The 18,495-nt window shown below is 39.6% G+C and overlaps 2 protein-coding genes and 1 pseudogene across 2 annotated transcripts; 2 read left to right on the forward strand and 1 right to left on the reverse strand.

Moving 5' to 3' along the window:
- Positions 1-2,240: 2,240 nt before the first annotated feature.
- Positions 2,241-3,176, forward strand: LOC102011568 (olfactory receptor 1013-like). Its single transcript, XM_005407979.1, has one exon. The coding sequence runs from the start codon at positions 2,241-2,243 to the stop codon at positions 3,174-3,176; it is 936 nt and encodes a 311-aa protein (XP_005408036.1).
- A 6,663-nt stretch (positions 3,177-9,839) lies between these two features.
- On the forward strand, positions 9,840-10,755 carry LOC102025825 (annotated as a pseudogene).
- Positions 10,756-13,192: 2,437 nt separating this feature from the next.
- LOC102011892 (olfactory receptor 9G4) lies at positions 13,193-14,143 on the reverse strand. Its single transcript, XM_005407980.1, has one exon. The coding sequence runs from the start codon at positions 14,129-14,131 to the stop codon at positions 13,193-13,195; it is 939 nt and encodes a 312-aa protein (XP_005408037.1). The 5' UTR covers positions 14,132-14,143.
- Positions 14,144-18,495: the final 4,352 nt, after the last annotated feature.

The following is an 18,495-nucleotide window of genomic DNA, read 5'->3' on the forward strand; positions in this document are numbered from 1 at the left end:
ATCACCTCATTTCTTGTTCTAACTAACAAATACAGAACTCAGTGTCTCTCCCAGTATCAGGAGGATGGGGGGTTAGGGCAGACACAAGCAAATGCACACTCTGTGTCATTGTATGTGTGGTCCAGGCTGAGATACAAACATTTTTCAGGGTGAAAAGTTCTACAGTTTATGAGAATCTCAAAAGGACTGCAACACAATACAGTTAATCACCTTGCTAAAGTGATACACCTATGCAAAATTCTTGAATGGAGGCAACAGAGAGTCAAAGACTGTGAGCTCCACGGCAGGGCTGTGCAGAGGTCATCCTGCCTGGGAAAAGAGAAGCTGCTGATGAAATAATGAAAGAGTGTCCTGGCGCCGATGGGCTGCCCTTGCACAGAAATTACATTAAAAGGCCACACCATTGCTATACTGCTGTGTAACGTCAGTAGGTACACAGGACAGATCCTTTATATGACACTGGACTGAGTGTGTTAACGATAATGCCTCCTTTAAATTTTGCTACAATTCCATTAGCAAGTTACTGTTATTTCATTAAGTAGATAAAAAAAATGCAATCAGAGGAACTGAACTAAGTGCACAAAGGTCGAAACTCTAGAAATTGTCAACATCAGGCCTGAAGCTTATATCGGTTTGTAGCTCATCTTTTCAAATGGATAATGTTGCACTTTTACACGTGTTAATTCCTTGACTCTTTTATAATGTTTTACTCCTGTCAGAATTAATACCAATAATAGTAGAACGAACAGTCATGTCCGCATTTCTCACTGTGACCTATAGACAAGGCTGACAAGGACATATGTTATTTTCATGAAAACAGGTTCTTGGGAATCACCTACAACCTGCTAAACTAGAAACACAGCTCAACCTATTTTATGTACAAAAACATTGAGAGTCATTTATTACCCCTCTGTTGTTAACAAGCCAGGCATGGTGTTTAGTGTTCACTAAGTTGACTCTTTTTCAAAAATATAAATAATTATTCTCATATATCCAAAACAGTGGAACTTTCACATTCTTGACTAGTTAACTGCCTAAAAGACAAAAGTTTTTTCCACTTTCCCTGGACCAACCAAGCAGCTCTGATTTTTAAGTCATGCTCTCTGTCGAAATCCATCCTGGTATAATGGTAGTCTGTTGCACTCCTAGAAAACACTGTTTTACAGTTCATATTTCATATGGGAAAAACAAATATTTGGTGATGCTATTTGTGTACTTGTTTCTCCTTTTCATTTTATTGCTTTTTTCCTATAGGACTCTGCAAAGAATGATAACAATCTGGGCTTACTAGTGCCAGGAAATGCAGGTAGGCCATTGAACAAAATTCTATGGTACTTTTGGGGAAAAATGACACGATTTGAATGCAATTGGAATGTCAGTCCTACTAGCTGTTTTCCCTTCTCTAGGTTCTCACATGGTCCCTCATCAGGGTTAACTGTGTGTCTGTTTTTGCTGTGAACTTTTCTACACATTGGGGATATAAGATGCAAAATACAAACAAAAATTGGTAACCATGGAGTTTACATCTTAGTAAGCTCCTGTCTCTGACACAAAAGACCTACTGGAAAAAGTAAATGGAGGTATTATCACCTCAGGTAAGTTGACCGCTTAGAAGTATTCTAAAAACATTTTTAGATTCTAAAAACATTTTCTATTTTTGCACATAATTTCTACATTTTACATCCATATTCACAGAGAGAAGAGGAGAGCTTTGGACTTGAGCAACCTATCCCATGGTAACAGCCTTGCAGAATATCACTGTGACTATGGTTGGATATTTAAATTGTCACAGAAGTCAGGATATCACTGAATGTACAATATACGGCAGACAAGGAGGATAATACTTTAGAACCATAGGACAGTCCAAAACAAGGTAAAAATATTCCTCAAAGTACATCAAGACTTAAAAGCTGTTTGTGTTCTAAAAGAAATCTTTAAATGAGTAGAAGAGGAACACATGTTACAAACACAAACAAAAAAATCCAAGAGTCTGAAATATGATTTGTGGCTGACACATTTCTTGAAAGAAAGTGAGACAAACCTCCCAAAGGCATTATCATTTCCTGTTACTAAATGATGGCATAGTAATGGACATATTGAAGAATAGGAAAGTCTCGCACATCAGCCACAGCAGCAGGATTTTCCTTTAGCCTTAACAGTATCTCAGGGGCTAACACAGCACATGTCCTCATGATCCTGGATAAACACTCAAACTCTTGTCTACTGCATCCCTGAGAGCCATGGAGAGGGGCAACCACACTGTGACCGAATTCATCCTGCTGGGCTTCACAACAGACCCCACGATGCAGCTGGTCCTGTTTCTCCTGTTCCTGGGAGTGTACTCACTGACCTTGCTAGGAAACACCACCCTCATCATACTGATCTGTAATGATGCCCGGCTCCACACGCCCATGTATTTTTTCATTGGAAATCTGTCTTTTCTGGACCTTTGGTATTCTTCAGTCTACACCCCGAAGATCCTAGTGACCTGCATCTCTGAGGACAAAAGCATCTCCTTTGCAGGCTGTGTGGCCCAGTTCTTCTTCTCCGCTGGACTGGCCTACACTGAGTGCTACCTGCTGGCCGCCATGGCCTACGACCGCTATGTGGCCATCTCCAACCCCCTGCTCTATGCTCAGGCCATGTCAAGGAGATTATGCATCTGTCTGGTTGTGTACTCCTATACTGGGGGTTTTGTCAACGCAATAATCTTAACCAGTAACACATTCACTCTGGACTTTTGCAGTGACAATGTCATTGATGATTTTTTCTGTGATGTCCCACCCCTGGTGAAGTTGGCATGTGATGTGACAGACAGCTACCAGTCTGTGCTCTACTTCCTACTGACCTCCAACGTCATCACCCCCACCCTGCTCATCCTGGCCTCCTACCTCTTCATCATCGCCGCCATCTTGAGGATTCGCTCCACCCAGGGCCGCCTCAAGGCCTTCTCCACATGCTCCTCCCACCTCGTCTCTGTCACCCTGTACTATGGCTCTATCCTCTACATCTACTCTCGCCCCAGTTCCAGCTACTCCCTTGAGCGGGATAAGCTTGTTTCCACCTTTTATACTGTGCTTTTCCCCATGTTGAACCCCATGATTTACAGTCTGAGGAATAAAGATGTGAAAGAAGCTCTGAAAAAACTCTTTCATTTATCACAGGCTGGTGTCTGATTCACAAGGGACTTCCTCCCATCATTGCGAAGTGATAACACACTCCTTCAAAGAAGGCTGAGGAAGTGTATTGTTAAAAAAATTAATTTCTATTAAATGAAATTCAAACAAAATATATCCTTTTGTTAGCCTCTTTACTTTTGTTTCACTGATTGAACTACCATCTCTGCTATACACATGTCATTTTAATTTTAATAATCTTTAATAAGCAGTGTCTAGGTTTAATATAAATAGAGAAATATGTAGTATTTCTGGCATTCCTAAGAGTTAAGATTTATGTTCTTCTCTCTCTTCTAATGTTGACCCTTTTTTTTTTCCTCCTACTATGATGTGATTGGGTAATATTACTATGGATCAGTGTCATGTGGAAATACACAACTGCTACGCAGGTCCTGGCAGCATCCTTCCACCAAAGAAAAAGAAGGCTGTCCACGTATTGTTGGTGGCAATAAAGAGAACACTTAAGTACAATAAAATATATATGGGAAAAGATTGAGGAAAAATTTCAGTGTCTACAGTTGTACTATTTCTCTCAACGAAATTAGTTAGCACACATATTGCAAGACTATACAGATGGAGGTGTCTCCAGGGAAACAGGACACTGATAAGATGCAGCTTGTGGTGGCTCTGTGGACTTTTCATTCCAGAACTGATGGCCTGGCTTGTTGTGCAGGCAGAGGACTGGACACTAAAGACCAACTAGTGATAGCACTGATTATAACTATGAAATAGTACTCAGATAAGCCACAGGGTATTTTGCTTATACAACTGTGACCATTTGCATGAAAGAGCACTTGGATAAACCCAACTGTAGCTTCATAGAAGTTCCTCATCTCTCATCCTTTAGGACTGAGGTGGCTGTGGTCATAGCCAGGGCCTGTTTCCAAGGACTGCAAGGAAGCAAGAGCAGTTAAACAATAGACACTGACAAAGACTCTGTGCTTAGCTGAAAGAACTGATGCGGGGAAGAACTGAGGCCCTAACGTATGGGCAAGGACACTGGACAGACTAAGGACTAACAACAAAAGCCTTTGTCCGCACGCCAGTCCCTCATTCCTGCCCACCCCATGCCCCAGGGAGCCTGCAGTCTCCCTGGACACAGGTCTTCTAAGTACAGCACTGGGGAGCTTGTGTCCCTTTCCTCCACCTTGCCTAAAGATGGGAAGTTAAATACCACTACATAAGATGAAGAAATCAAAGACAAATATGCGCTAACTATAAACAAGAAGGTAGAAAAAATTTAACTAACTAAAAATGAAAACATAACACTAAGGAGTTACAGGATCTCACCAGTATGTATTGGCAGCAATCTGCAAAGCATGTATGGACTGGGCTTTAAGGGCAGTAAACTGAGGAGAACGAAAAGTTAAGGATGAATCAGACCACACTGATTAACACAGGTGCAACCACATAGGATTCAGAAATTTTTCCCTTTCCATAATAACCTGAGAGGATTTTAACGGTTGAGTTTTCTAGATTGTGTTTTTAGTTCTAATCAGTAAAGACAACTGGTCTACACTAATTTGCTTTCCCAAGACACATCAGAGTCCTGAGTCATCATTGTTTTTTCCTCATTCCAATTCTCTGAAGAGCTCCTAATTTTTCCAGGACAGCTTAGAAAACACAGTTCCTCATATCTATTATGTTTTCTCATATTAATAAAATATGGACCCTCTGTATTTGAATTTCTGCTTATTCATACATACTAGGTAAGCCTCACTATCTTATTTTAAACCCAATGATGTAGTAAAGACAGCTGCACATGCTGCAGCAAAAGGAAGTGTCTGAAGGCTGTGGAATGGATTTGGACACTGTCATGACTGCTGACATGTCATAGAAGTATCAGTGTGGCAGGTCTTGTGTGCCTCAATATGCAGATATACACAGGTGATCAGTATGGGCATGCATAATATTTCTGTATACATCCTTTAGTTTAGCTTCTACACAAAAGAGAATAAAAATGTAATTTACACTTGATTACTTTTTTCACCAGGGAAATATGGTCTCCAAATTCTCTGCTGTATCTTATTGAACAGCACCTGATTTATCAACATACAGTTTTTTTTAGTTGTCCCGTCAGTCCAGCCACAAACTGTGAAATCCCAAGGGGCTTCAGCAATCTGTAACCCTAGGAATCCCAAAACAGACATAAAAGGTTCTGGACCCAGCAGGTGTGAATTCGTGGAGAAGATGTTCTTGTTGGAAATATTAGGTAAATTGCTTAATTCAGATGCTAAAACTTGAACATTTATTTGGTCTTCACAATCAGTCTCATAGCCTTGTACCTAGTAATGTGATAATGCTAATAAAGGGTCCTTTTTGAAACACCTTTATCATCTTCCTATTTTAATTTCTGAAAATACTAGGAGTTCACATGCAAGACCATTTCACACTATCAGTGGCAAAAAGAAAAACTTAGCAAAGATAATATCACAAGGAGAAAATAGTCTACACTTTTGAACGAAAAAGCAGCAACCAGGACCCACTAACAAAATCACACTTTATTAATATCTCAACTATAATTGAGGCATAAGAATGAAAAAGCAGATATTGGTATAATAGTATAAAGGACAAAAGATAGCAAGAAAAATGTAAATTCCCTTCAGTTTGCCGTTCTTTAAGAAAGTGTGGAGGCATGGGTTTTTTGGGTTTTTTTAGAAGACCTCTGACAGTGAAGCTTATTTCTAAAAAGAGAAAGGAGTCTCAACATGTTAATGAAAATTTCCTTTTTAACCTGTAAATGTTAGGAAACTGAGCATGTTGACTGGTTAACCATATCCCAACAGATATCTTGATTTTATTGTTCTGATTAACAAATACAGTTCAGGGTTTTTCCCAGTGTACATAGTAAGTATCAGGGCAAACACCAAGGAGGTGCACCCTTTCTCTTTCTCTCTCTCTGTGTGTGTGTGTGTGTGTGTGTGTGTGTGTGTGTGTGTGGTCCAGAGCAGATTACAAGCCTTTATTTAAGGTAGAAAAGTGATGTCATTTTTGTAAGAATCTCAAAGGGACTGGACAGCAGTAAAAGTCAATTATCTAGATAAAATAGACCTAAGAGGGGAAAGCATGCATGAGGCTTGACACATCAAAAGGGTGGAGAATCACTCTGGATTCCACGGCTTTGGAGCCAGCTCATTATGGAGTGAAATCTCTACAAACCGTGAGCTCAATAAACCTTTCCTTCAATTCTGCACACCATGTATTTTTGTCTCAGCGAGACAGAAACATAACCAAGACACATGTGCATGCATGTATCACTGTGATATGACATCTCTAACTCTTTTGGGAAGATCCCTAGAAGAGGAATAGCTGGAGCAAATGCAATTTGTAGGTTCAGATTTTTGGAGTCTCCATACTAGTTTCCAAAGGGATTGTACTAAGTTTCCTTCCCTCCAATAGAGTAAGAGAGTTTCCCCTTAGCCCCACAAGCACTGGTTGTTATTTGATGGATCATAAAAGCTAGATCCCTTTCCAACCCAGTTTGCAGTAAGGTTCAAGGTCCTTTGAGACCCCAGTTCCTGCTGAGAGAGTAAGTGTGCCAAGGAGGTCGTGATGGGGGAGGGGATGTTGGTAGATGAATGAACAAGCTCATGGGATCGACGATCAAAACTCAAATTGCATCCATTTCAAATGTTCTAGACAAAAAGGCAAGGTCATTGCCTTATTACTTTATTACATCAGTATTTACACAGGACAGATATTCTCATAGGATACTGTACTGTGCACTTTATATACAGCGTACTCTAAGCTCCACTCTAAGCTTGTGGACAAGAAATTGTCCACAAAAGACTGAAACACACATCTCTTTATAGCTCATCCTTTGAAATTTACAATATTATGAAGCACTTTTACATGTGATAACTCCTGCATCTTTACTACATTACCATGAGGATAAGGCTCCCCTATCAAAGAATAATAGCAATAAAGTAATGATAGAACTGGTATCATTTCAACATTTCTCTTGTGATCTAGGAATAAGCATGAATTGCAAGCACAAAAACAGATTTCTTAGAGATTACATACAACCTGCTAAGTGAGAAATAATGGTCCTCTGATATTGTGCACAAAAAAAAAATGAGAACCACTTGTTAGTCAAGTGTTAAGAACATGCCAGGCACTGTGCTTAATCTTTAGTAGAATTTACTCCTTCACTACAGCTCAAATAAAATATAAATCATCCTCATCTCACACAGGAGGAAATAGAGGTTTTACACTGTTGACTAGTGGTGACCTTAAATCCTTCTTAACAGCCTAAAAATCAAATGTTTTTTCAGCTTTCGCTGCACTGTGCAGGCAGCTCTGATTTGTACTATGGCCTGTACCGACCCATCAGGACACAGTGACCATCTTTTGAAGACAGGGGAAATGCTTTCTTGCACACATATTTCATTTAGATAAACAAATAGTGTGTGGAGTTGATTATTTTGTGGACCAGTTTCTTCTTTTTTTTTTTTTCCTATAGGACTCTGCAACAGATACAAACAACCTAGGCATCGTAGTGCCAGGAACAGCATGTAAGCTCACCAAATCAAATTCTATCACAGTTTTGAAGTAAAATGACACCATTTGAAGTAAAATGACATCAGAACATCAATCCATCAAACCATTTCTCACCTGAGTAAGGTTCTCATCCACCCACCGATCAGTAAGCACTAACTGGGTGTCCATTCTCTGCCATGCACTACTGTACACAATGGGAATATAAAATGCCAAAAAATGAGCAAAAGGCATTACTCTTGGAGTTTATATCCTAATAAGCTCTCTTCTTTCTTTGACCCCAAAACCATTAGAAAAAGTAAATGGAGCATATATCACTACATACAACTTGACAACTGAGTGATATTCTAATATTATTTTCTGTCTTTTCACATCATTCCTAGAAGAATCTGTAAATATTCACAAATAAATGTAAAGCTTCGGAATAGAATATCTTATCACATGATAACAGCCTTGTAGATCATCTTTTGACTGCATATTCAGGTATTTACTTGTCACAAATTTGGACCTCGCTGGCTACATGACATATAGCAGACAACTGTGAAAGATCCCTGTATCCACAGGACGGTTGAATGTGGGGGTAAAGGTGTCCCTGCATCTACATCGAGTCTTGACAGACATTGTGCTCTGAAAAAGATCTAAAATAACAGTGGTACCTTGGTTCACAAACTTAATTTGGTCCGCGATTCTGGGGAAGATAGCTGCATTCATGTTCCTGCTGGGAAGACGGCCATAGTGGTATTTATCACCCAATGCAGAGTTCGTGAAGGGAAGCAAATTTTTGCTGAACACTTCTGTTTGCAAATCTAATTGTTCACAAATTGAAATGTTTGCGAACTAAGGTATTACTGTATATAAATATAAAATCAATACCATTCTAAAAACAGAAAAAATACATTTTGCAAGGTTTCCTATATGCCAATTTACCCAAGGATTTTAAATTGAAAAGGGATCACTATTTTCTCTGTTTGGAAATTTATCAAGAGTTGTCTGCCCTGTCAGTAAAATCACATCAACAATGAAATACCACTCTTGATTGAGTCACTAATAAAATAATGGTGATTCTTCATGTGTTATCTACTTCACTATATATCTATTTCCTTAAATTCTCTTTTTGGTATTATAATTTGAAATATTTATAATAAATCTTATAAATATTATCATATTATAAAAGTATTACATGTAATTTTTAAACGTGCTTGGAAATGTGTTTCTATAAGTCACATTTTTACTTGACAGGTTAGCTAACAGGTGAGTGTAGCCATGCATGTGCAGTTGGACACACTGACATTAAATTTCATTTCATGATCATAAAGGAAGCACTAAAAAGGTTTGTCTGAAAAAGAGAATTCATCAGTGTGATGATTCAGAGCTACTGATAAACGCAAAATCCACTTAGAATAACTTGCTTAAAGAATTATGTCCATGGCTAGTCACAGAGACCTGGAAATATGCTTAGCCCCAGGAGTTTAGACCTCAAATACCCACAATGATGTAACACTTTTTTAAACCTGGCATAAAAAAAAAAAAAAGATTAACTTGTCTGTCTCAACCAAACTTTCCCCCTCATTCTCCATCAGGCTTTTTCCCTGAGATTTATGTGAAAGACATCAAAGGCTCCAGCTGAGGGGACAGTGTCCTCTGTAATTGTGGAAAAAGACGTAGTTGTCACCTCCTGAACTGCAGGTACCTCCCCAGTTTTCATGGGTCTCTGCATCTGCATTCGAACAGTCTGACTACACATGATCCCTTCATCTACTTTTACTTTCTCAAGTACATGGAACATCAATTGCACATCTATCTGATGTTATGGTTTTATTTATTTTTTAATAAACTTCATCCACCTAGAATAAAGACTCCATAGAATAAGGCTTCATCCTATCTTCCTTGTAGCCATATACCTCAAGAGTCCAAAAAAGCACTGGAGGCAGATACAAGCCTTGGAAAAAAGAGGACATCCAAAGGTATTTTAACTTGCCTGATATTAAATGTATATCATTGTAATGAATATATTGAAGCATGGGAAATTCCCACGCATGACTCACAGGAGACAGGATTCTCCTTAAGCCTTAATAACATCTCAGAGCCCAGCACCAAGCTGACCTCACTGATCCTGGATAAACAGTCAAACTCGTGTCTACCTCATCCCTAGGTGAACTCTGAGCCATGAAGAGGGGCAACCACACAGGGACAGAATTCATCCTGCTGGGCTTCACAACAGACCTCGCAGTGCAGCTGGTCCTGTTTCTCCTGTTTCTGGGCATGTACTCTGGGACCTTGCTAGGAAACAACATCCTCATGCTGCTGATCTGTAATGACGCCTGGCTCCACACACCCATGTATTTTTTCGTTGAAGTCTGTCTTTTCTGCATCTTTTGTATTCTTCTGTTTATACCCCAAAGGGCCTAGTGACCTGCATCTCTGAGGACAAAAGCATCTCTTTGGCAGGCTGTGTGACTCAGTTCTTCTCCGCTGGGTTGTGCTACACTGAGTGCTACTTGCTGGCTGCCATGGCCTATGACCGCAAGCCCTGCTCTGTGCTCAGGCTGTGTCAAGCAGATTGTGCATCTGTCTGGTTGTGTGCTCCTATACTGGGGGCTTCATCAGTACAATAATCTTAACCAGCAACACGTTCACTCTGGATTTTTGCAGTGACAATGTCACTGATGACTTTTTCTGTGATGTCCCACCCCTAGCGAAGTTGACACGTGATGTGACAGACAGCCACCAGTCTGTGCTGTACTATGTGTTCGCTTCCAGTGTCATCACCCCCACCCTGCTCATCCTGGCCTCCTACCTCTTCATCATCGCCGCCATCTTGAGGATCCGCTCCACCCAGGGCCGCCTCAAGGCCTTCTCCACATGCTCCTCCCACCTCATTTCCCTCACCCTGTACTATGGCTCCATCTTCTACATCTGCTCTTGCCCCAGTTCCAGCTACAACCTTGAGAGGGACAAAATAGTTTCTACCCTTTATACTGTGCTTTTCCCCATGTTGAACACCATGATCTACAGTCTGAGGAATAAAGATGTGAAAGAAGCTCTGAAAAAACTCTTTCATTTATCACAAGCTTGTATCTGATTCACATGAATTCCTCCCCTCATTGATAAGTGATGACACACTCCTTCAAAGAAGGTTGAGGAAGTGTATTATTAAAAAAATGAATTTCTATCAAATGAAATTCAATCAAAATATTCCTTTTGTATTAGTTTCTTTGTTTGGTTTTAGTGGTTAAACTATCATCTCTGCTATACTCTGTAGATTCAGTTTAATGTTGATATAGTTTTTATAAAGCAATTTAGGCTTAATGCAAAATAAAGATATACACTTTCAGCAACCCAAAGTATTCAATTACTTTTCTTCTTAATACTGACCCATTTATTTTTCTACATAATGATTAATATGAGGATGTGATGAAATCATACCACAGATTATTGACATCTGGAAAGAATATCCTAACTACTACTAGTCAATTACAGCTAAGTTTCCAATATGATGGATGAATAAAGCCTGTCAAGATATTTTTGGTCAAAATAAAAAGGGCACTTATATATGATAAGATATAAAAAGAATAAGAAATTTTCAACTAATACAATTGGTGCAGTGCCTGCTATTGGTCTTCTGTCTTTTATTGTAGAGAATTTTGTTAACATTCTCTGGTCACTAATCACAACAGTCTTTCAATAACAAAATTTTAAACTTCAAGGTGAAAGCTCCTCACTTGTAAAACTCAACTGATAACCCTTCACTTGCACTCTTATAAAAGGCATTGTGTAAAGCATCTAAGACATTATTATATTTTGAAAACTGAGCTATAGGGACTTTTTCCAAAGTTAAAATATCCTGATTTTAAGACATTAGCATGGCTCTAGATTGTGTCCCTTCCCCTGAAAAGTGCAGTAGAAATTTCCCAAAGGCCATGGCAGAGAATGCCCCAGGTAGTACCACAAACTATCCTAGAGAGGGCCTATTGGGATTCCAAGACTTCCTAAATGCCAGGGCGAACCACCCATAAAATTAATTGGGGAAATTTATTAGTTTTGCAGCATGTTATTGCACAGGATAACAAGACAAGAGATGTTCAACTTAGTTTCACCCTCTGCTATGGGTAGGGGTCTGGCCTATCTAATTTAAGTGAGTGCTTAAGAAATTAGACCTAGGGCCAGGGCTGGTTTCTATGTGGTTAGCAATCTATTAGATTTTTCACCACAACCTAAATGTTAGGTTATCAGTGTCTTGTGATACCTTAGGCTTTGGTTTGGTTCCAGCCCACAGGGAAAAACATGCAGTGGCTTGGCTGTGATAGTTGAGACTTTCTATTTCATTTGGTCACAAAGGAACATGCAGAGGAAACATGGGGATCCTACAATGTGATTTTTTTTTTCTTGTTCATAATTTGTTTCATTTAATGCAATGGTGCTATTTCCCTTACACTACTGCATGGCCTAAGGTAAAGTACCTAGAGGACATATTCACCCTAGCAGAGAATATTCTTTGGGGAATGCGCAATCCTCAGAACACATGTGTTCCATGGATTTAAAATGTATTAGTTTTTATTACTGTTGGTTGTTTTGCAATGCAAACCACTCCTAAATACTTTACCTAGTGTCACAGTGACATAGAAGACACAGGTTTACAAAGGGAGCTTGTTTTCAGTTCTTAGTGTAGAAATAACTTTTGTACTTAATTGGATAAATATCTAAAATAGTGATTGCTGGATTGTTTGGTAAAACTGAGTATAGCTTTGTAAGAAATGAACAGTCTTCCAAAGTTGATGCAGCAATTTGCATTCTCATAAACAATAAATGAAAGTTCCTCTTGCTCCATGTTCTCATCAGAAATTGCACTAGCAGTCTATTTTAACCATTCTGATGCTTTCAAAGGTATTTCCCTTTTTAAATTTGCAATTCAGTAATAAAAATGATGTTGAACATAGAATAAAGTTCCTAGACACATACAAAATTGCAACATTTTTGAAGACTTTAAAGAGAACTTGTTATTGAAAATTAAAATTTAATGTCTTGATAAAACGTCAAGGCGTTTCATGATTCCAAATCTCACCCACTAAAGATTGTTCACCAAGGATCAATATTGAACTATAGGGACCACTGGAAACTACTCACTCCCTCCCAAGACCTCCCAGTGACAACCACCAGAATGAATTTCATGAAATCTTGTACTACAAAGCAGTAAAGTAGCATTTTATAGCACAGCAAGCAACAGAGTGCTCTAGGCTTAAAAGAGCTCATATCACAACAAATAACGACAATTAAAAAGCGTTTTGTTCAATATTTCATTTTTAAAATACAACTTGTCAAAACAGAATGACAGGGGCTGGGGATTTAGCTCAGCGGCAAAGTGCCTGCCTGGCAAGCGCAAGGTCGTGAGTTTGATTCCCGGTACCGGAGAAAAACCAAAAAAAAAAAACAGAATGACATACAGCAATGTGCACAAATATGTTCACAGCATATATTACCTGAAAAACATAATAACAGCATTGAGCAAGAGATAATAACCCTCATGCCTGTGGTCGTATGGTCTGCGTTACTTTTCTGAAGGCATCCTTGACGTCTTTGTTTCTCAGGCTGTAGATGAGTGGGTTAAGCAGCGGGTTGACCACGGTGTAGAACAGGGCAGCCATTTTGTCTTTCTCCAAGGAGTAGCTGGAGCTTGGCCTTGAATACATGAACAGCAAGGATCCGTAGAAGAGCATGACTGAAACCAGGTGGGAAGCGCAGGTGGAAAAAGCCTTGCGCCTCCCTGAGGCAGAGCGGATCCTCAGGATAGCCAGGAGGATGTTGAAATAGGAAATGAAGATCACAAGCAGGCAGGAGAGGACTGTGAAACCCACCACTCCTAGGAGGACTTTTTCATAGACCCGGGTGTCTGTACAGGACATTTTCACTAATGGTGGAGCATCGCAGAAAAAGTGGTCAATGATGTTTCTACCACAGAAACTCAGCCAGAAGGTGCTGGCGGTGTGGGCTATGGCATTCAGAAACCCGCCTACATAGGAGCCGGCAACGAGCCCCGTGCAGAGGGAGGTGGACATGGCACCTGAGTACAGCAGTGGACTGCAGATTGCCACGTAGCGGTCGTAGGCCATGGCTGCCAGCAGGTAGCACTCAGTGTAGGCCACGACGCAGGAGAAGAACAGCTGAGCCCCACATCCAGCCAAGGAAATGCGCTTATCTTCAGAAACACAATTGGCCAGGATTTTGGGGGTGTACACAGAGGTGTACCAGAAATCCAAAAATGACAGACTGCCGATGAAAAAGTACATAGGTGTGTGCAGCCGGGAGTCAATCCGGATTAAGATGACCAGGGTCAGGTTCCCTGACAAGGTTGCCAAATAGATGGCTAGGATTATCCCAAATAGGATCATCTGCCAGCGAGGGTCTGCTGAAATCCCCACCAAGATGAACTCAGTCAGGACGGTGCGATTTCCCAGTTCCATGTCCGCAGAGATAAAGCTGATTATCACTGCTGGAGGAAAACTAATACTAATCTTCCTATTGAAACAGGAAAATTGGTATATTGGTTAATTAACAATTACTAAGAAGGTTGGGAAATACTATTTCTTATTATCGAGCATTATAGAATTTCAGATTGGAACTTGGAAAGGAGTTAAAATAAAAATGATTTTAAATTTATAAAATCCATTTATTAGCTTTACTGTAGAGAGACCCTTATTCTCATAAGCCTGATGAGAAAAATAAAATGACCAATCATTTTCTGACAGATTATGTGATTGAGTAAAGAGTAGATATTTGAGAACCCTAGGCCAATGTTTGATTGACAGTGGGCACTCAAATAATTTCAGTAGCCTTCCATAAATTGAGCGTTTCTTGTGTGACGCTGTGTATGATAATGCACCATGCTAAGCCCCCTGCTATGAATACAAGTAGAAAAAACAGACATTTCTGATCATTTGTTAGTTTCTAGATACACCTCATATTTAATTAACCCACTTAGTTCTTATTACAACTTCATAATAGAGGCCTGAGGGTTATGGGCTTCATAAAACAATGAATGAAAATGCAGTACAGAGTTCAAGTAAGGAAGGTCACAGAGAGCTGTTCTACTACAGAGCTGGTATTGGAACTGCAGCCCTGTGTAGTTATGAGTATGTGCTTATGAACGAGGTGACAGATACAAAACAGTAAGCTCAGCTCTGCTATTACACAAAGAGGTGACGATAGGTACTGATAATCTACTGCGTAGTTCTAAAGGCTACAAAAATGATCCTTGATGTTTTGCTGTAAAGACATTACAAATATTTGAGGAGATCAATATAATTTAAACATTATACAATATATGAATGTAGAGAAACATCATGTGGCAACTCATGAATATGTACAAGTTGAGTGTATGTATAGATATAGATAGATGATAGAGATAGAGATACAGATACAGATAGAGATAGATATCTACTAAATTTAAAATGAAAAAAATTTTAAAAAAACAAGATGGGCATAGTAAAATCAAAGTATCATTTAGACTGATTCCATTACTTTGGTATCTCTGTCATCTTATCTTAACCTGAAAACTTACATTTCTTCACATCCAAAATGGTAAAAAAATTCCAATATTATTTAGGTAAAATGTGCAGATAACATAGTGGACAGGTAGCCTACCTATGAATGGTAGCTAATTTAAATCTGAGGAAAAAATTGTTTATAAATTGTGAGTTTATGGAAAAATAATAAAGTCAAGTTTCTACGAATCAGTAATTGAAATTAGAACAGTGGTATCAATAAGAATATTATTAAAATCTACAAGTTTATTATTTATGTCACCTACTGCCATAATACAAAAATGTGACAGGTTTAGAAGTGCAAAGCTCATTGGCCTGGGACTGGAAATAAAGGGATTGAAGGGTGATGTAACTGTACATAGATCTGACACCAATCACATTTGTGAGTTAGGAAATTTATCTCCATTCTCAGGAGCATATTTCCACAAAATTGTTTAGCCCATTTCCCTGGATCAATCTGCTATGATTCCAATTAGATAACACCTCTGAAATGAACAAGCAGGCAACTATAGAGGACCTTGGCCGCTGTGATAAAGTGTGCCGTAGCAGACCAAAAATCCTTGTACACCATGGCTTTGGGGTGCATGGGAGCAACAAAGACAATTGCATTCCTGCCTTCCCCTCAACGTTTGATTCCCATTCTTTTTTCCCTAAAAAAAAAAAAAAAAAAAAAAATCTGTTCTCTAACCCTTCGTTCCTTATTTTCTTCATATGAAAATAACTAGTGACTGAAATTTAAGAAATGACCTAGCTCTCTGGGAACTAATAAAATATAACTCTCCCCAATACACACATACGTAGAAGAGTAAGTACACAAAATTTTAGAGGATTCAGATACTCTCAGGAACTTATCAGTGGATTTTCTGCTTAGGATTCTTAGATTTAAAAAGTGCTCTCATGGAAGATGCTTCACTTTCTTTGCAGTGTTCACAATACTAAGAAGAGATTAAGGACAGATATAAGTATTTATACTTTGTATGCTCAGAGATAAATTCGTAATTTTCACTTTCAAATTTGATCTATCTCTTCCTTCTTCAGTTAGTGAAATTCTTACTGTTCTGAATTCAAAAATTTAGAATCACCTTATTCCCTTTCTCTACTATACACTTTTCATTCTTTCAAAATCCAAACGCTAATTCCCCTTCCTGCAAACTTGCCCTGAGTTTGCCCACTTCCCACCACTTCCACAGCTACTGCTGTGGCTCAAGCCACCACTGTTTTTTACCGAGAGGACTGCAATAGCCATCTTACTGGTCTACAGCCTTATGCCCTCCAGTACATTGTGGATAGAGTAGCCAGTATGGTCCAATAAACCGATGAGGTGATGTGACTCCTGTACTTACAACCTTGTAGAGATGCCTAATTTATTACACACACACACACACACACACACACACACACACACAGTGCTCTTGCAGTTATAGTTATCCACAGTAAAGCTTGAGCGACAGCACATTACCTCCTAAAACTCACCCTACTCTCCCAGTCCTTCATTCTGTTGTATTGGTGTCCTTACCACCTCCCCAAATATGCATCTCTGTCTTGACATCAAAAATAAAGCTTTTTTTCTCTTTTCACCGGTCTGTTCCTTCTCCCTGAAACACAATTCTCCAGACACTTGCATATTTCATCTCCGTTATGTGCTTCTAATACGTCATTTGCTAGGACTCACATCAATCACTTACTTTTAAAGAGTCCACATCCACTTCCCACCAATAATTCTCATCCTCTAACTCTACACAGATCCTGTTCTGTTACTGTCCATTTCCAGCTCTAGATCTTTACATCCTATGTTAACTCTAATTTTTCACATTTAATGCCTGTGTCTCCCTACTAGAACACATTGTCCACAGGGAAAAAGATGCGTCTGTTTATTTACTGCTGTACTTCAGCAGCACGACCAATCCCTCACATCTTAGCAGCACTCGGTACACACTTAGAGGACATCTAACTAATTACCTATGTATCTACCATGGACCTGTTTTTCCAGACTTACTGTCACTTCTCACCTTGCTTACAATTCTTGGGAAAAAGGTGCACTTTCCTGGCACCGTATACTGGAACATGATAAGAAGGATGAATACACAAAAGGTAAGACTTACTCCAAAGACCTCACATCCACCTTGGGTTTATAGTGAACTGTGATCCTACATGACTGTGAGATAAAAGACACAGAAAATGTCACAGCCAAGCACACTAAGCTGCTGCACACCGACAGCACTGTCCCCGAGAGCATCTCCGTTCCCTGTTCCCTTCACTGGAGCAAAAAATAGACTGTGCGAAGGATGTGTTGCTCTGTCACCTAGAGATGAGCTCCAGGTGGTGAAAGCAGCAGGAGGTATTAACATGAATAGCAGAGGAGCAACCACGGAGGCCAGATAGGAACTCTGTTCTTTGTACTCAGTTTTTTTTCACTGTTACTGAGTCTATGTTCTTTCAGCACAAATATCAGACTGGCTTTCAAGTTGTATATTAGGAAAAAATATATCATCGTATGGAATCTGGGAGTCTATGAGTGTGTGTGTGTGTGTGTGTGTGTGTGTGTGTGTGTGTTGGCATGCAATGATGCCTGACAGCCTCGCCAGAATGTATTCACCTTCTAAGTCCAGCTGGAGTCACAGCAAGGCCAAACCACTCAGCCGCCCTTGACCTCAGATGCTTACCTGTGGTCAGCAACACCAGTTCTTGGAAGTGGCGTTTTCCATCCTTTGTGGTATTTTTCTGTACAGGTTGGTGGACATGATATATATGTCTCATCAATAGCCCTTTGAGACCTCTTCCACACAGCACCCGGAAATATGTCCTCTGCCTCCAAGGACACAATTAAGAGTTTGCTTGGAGTACAGGGACAGATAATATATTTAATAAGATAGGATCGACTAAGAAGGATCTTATTAAAAGTTGACACTCTTCTAATGGCTCTAAATTACAATATAAGCATTCAGTGTGTTTGATAATTTCTCTGAACTGTATTATTTAGTTTTCTGAAATATATATTCTATAATTTTTCCATGGTGTGTGCTTTTCTCTCTGCCCAGAATGGCCTTCCTTGTCTCCTTCTCTGGACACCTCCTGCCCATCCCTGGTGTTACAGGTTGCATCGTGTCTCACCAGAGTCCCTGCATGGAAACCCTGACTCCAGGACGTGTGATGCGACTGTCTTTGGAGATCAGGACTATGAAGATATGATTAAGCTGAAAGCAGCAGTTAGAGTGGGCCTCACCCCATAGGACTGGCGTGTTTACCCAGAAGAATTAGAAGACACAAAGTGTCACTCAGGATGT

This window comes from Chinchilla lanigera, unplaced genomic scaffold (genome assembly GCF_000276665.1).
Source record: "Chinchilla lanigera isolate Chin_1 unplaced genomic scaffold, ChiLan1.0 scaffold00110, whole genome shotgun sequence".
NCBI lineage: Eukaryota > Metazoa > Chordata > Mammalia > Rodentia > Chinchillidae > Chinchilla > Chinchilla lanigera.